Raw genomic sequence first — 2,052 nt, 5'->3', positions numbered from 1 at the left:
AGTGAACTGTTCGGTAACGGCATCAACTCATTTATACCTCACGGCGCGCCGGCGGTGTAATAAACTGTCCGAGGATAACAAAGTTCGCTGCTACCAGCGGTGTCGGGGCAATGATGGTAGTAGAGATCCTAGGGAGATACGTCAGGCGAGAAAAGGCTAGCAACCGAAAATGATACGCACTGCATCAGGAACGGGTCGATCAATGGCGGATTTTTGCTGGACCATAGGCGAGCACTCCACCCAATCACCTCCGCAATATTGGCGAGCACAGCGGTAGGGATCATAAACCACAGACGGGTATGGATGGCTTCAATAAGATGCAGGACTGCGCGGCGCAGCGTGCGTGTGAGTAATCTTCCAAGGGCGGAGGGCGGGACGATATTTACTTCCGGACAGCCCGAACAGCGCGACAAAGAGTGCACAGATCCAAAGTGTCGGCACATAGTGATAAGGCGTGTCTGTGCCTGGTAGACGATTTATACTATGTGGGAGGGTTATATTCGTCGGGCTCGAAAGGAGCGCTATACAAAGGAGCGTGAATATACACGTGAATCAATGCAGAATGCAATGTAATTACCAGCTGGATCCACGCTTACTATGGAAATCATTTCGTAAATAAAAAACGAATGCCTCTGGCGGCAGGTGAAGAGCCGCTACGCAGAGAGGTGGGAGCCGCTACACAGAGAGGTGGGGGCTGGTACGCAGAGAGATGAGACTGCGGACGCCGTGGTGGTATATATGGGACAGGGAAAGGCGTTCAGGCTGCGTGTGCGAGAGCATGGTAAGCGGTGCCCGAATGCACCCAGACGTGGGCGAATGATTGCAGAATTCCGTCTATGGCCCGAGACGGCCGAAGCCAGTACTTCCCACCCTCGACTGCTCAATCCGGCAGGTCTAGTGTTCGATCTCCCACTTGCTCAGATCAACGCACAAACATCGTCTCCAGAGCAGCGCACCGTGTTTTGCGACTACTTGCAGTTTTCAGGGGAGGGCGATAAGCATGGAGCGGATACTCATTGTACCCCCACCTCCGAATAGTTTTGGTTAAAAATTTCAATATTTCGTTGATGGGCCATCCTGTAAATGTCATCGGCATACTAGTAGGATTGATACTCCACCAGAAAACCGACGCGCCCTTACTCCCCACCACCCAGTCACACACGATAAAGCCAGACAACAATCCGCCCCTCAAAGGGGCGCGGAGCAGCGCACACAATATTTAGTATCGCAGCTAAAGGATTTTGGGACATGGACTGTTAACTATCTCATATCTCACTGTACTAGGCCTACTTGTCTTTCAAACGCCGTCCGACCAAGTCCCTGAGGACAGGGACGTGGCGCGTGTGAGCCGTGGTCCTATTAGCATTCCGTCCATTTCCTTCAGCCTTTCTCCAAAGAAATTGGCTATGCACACTGGCCTATCGCTATCATCAGTGAAATGAGACATATTTGAAAACAGCTACATCTGATATAGTGCAGTATAGTATGCCCAAGCAAGAGCATCTGCACCAACTTGTTTCCAGGAACCATGGCGTGGGAGCATTTCAGCAACGATGCATCATCACACGATCCGGTATCAATGTGTCAGCGGCTGTTACGACTCGGAGACGCGGGGCCCGAATGCAGCTGCCTCTTCGCCACGTACGGCTACAGCACGTACTGGCCGGTGAGCGTTGTCGTGTACTAAAGTAGACTAGAGTCGGCTACGTCGCTGACTCACAGCCTAGAGGTGGGTGTGGATATCGGATGATTATTCCGAGACACTAATCAGGGACACAGTCCGTCGTAAATCTGCGCTGGGTACAAGCCCACGACGTCTACGGTGCATACCAACAAGAGAATCTCTTACGGCAACGAGAGCGTACATTGTGTTCTTTGCTATGCTCGAGTAACTATGCGACGGAGGAGACGACGAATTCTGCTATAGAACCACAGCTGGCAGACCTACTCGACGATCCACCGCATGAGCAACCGCTCGACAGTGTGCACACGTAGTGGAACCGTGGGGGCTGCTGGCTCTGTTCCTGAGGCACGTGTCATAGCAGCCGGTGT

The 2,052-nt window shown here is 52.4% G+C and overlaps 1 protein-coding gene across 1 annotated transcript; it reads right to left on the bottom strand.

The window, feature by feature from the left end:
* Nucleotides 1–692, bottom strand: PHACADRAFT_266599 (uncharacterized protein). The gene is made up of 4 exons (XM_007403382.1): nt 578–692; nt 387–521; nt 181–325; nt 1–128 (listed from the first exon to the last, which is right to left on the bottom strand). Exons 1-4 carry the CDS (start codon nt 606–608, stop codon nt 32–34), a joined length of 408 nt encoding a protein of 135 aa, XP_007403444.1. The 5' UTR covers nt 609–692; the 3' UTR covers nt 1–31.
* Nucleotides 693–2,052: the final 1,360 nt, after the last annotated feature.

The sequence above is a fragment of the Phanerochaete carnosa genome (assembly GCF_000300595.1).
Source record: "Phanerochaete carnosa HHB-10118-sp unplaced genomic scaffold PHACAscaffold_1096, whole genome shotgun sequence".
NCBI classification, from domain to species: Eukaryota; Fungi; Basidiomycota; class Agaricomycetes; order Polyporales; family Phanerochaetaceae; genus Phanerochaete; species Phanerochaete carnosa.
This window is presented reverse-complemented; position numbering and strand designations above follow the sequence as displayed.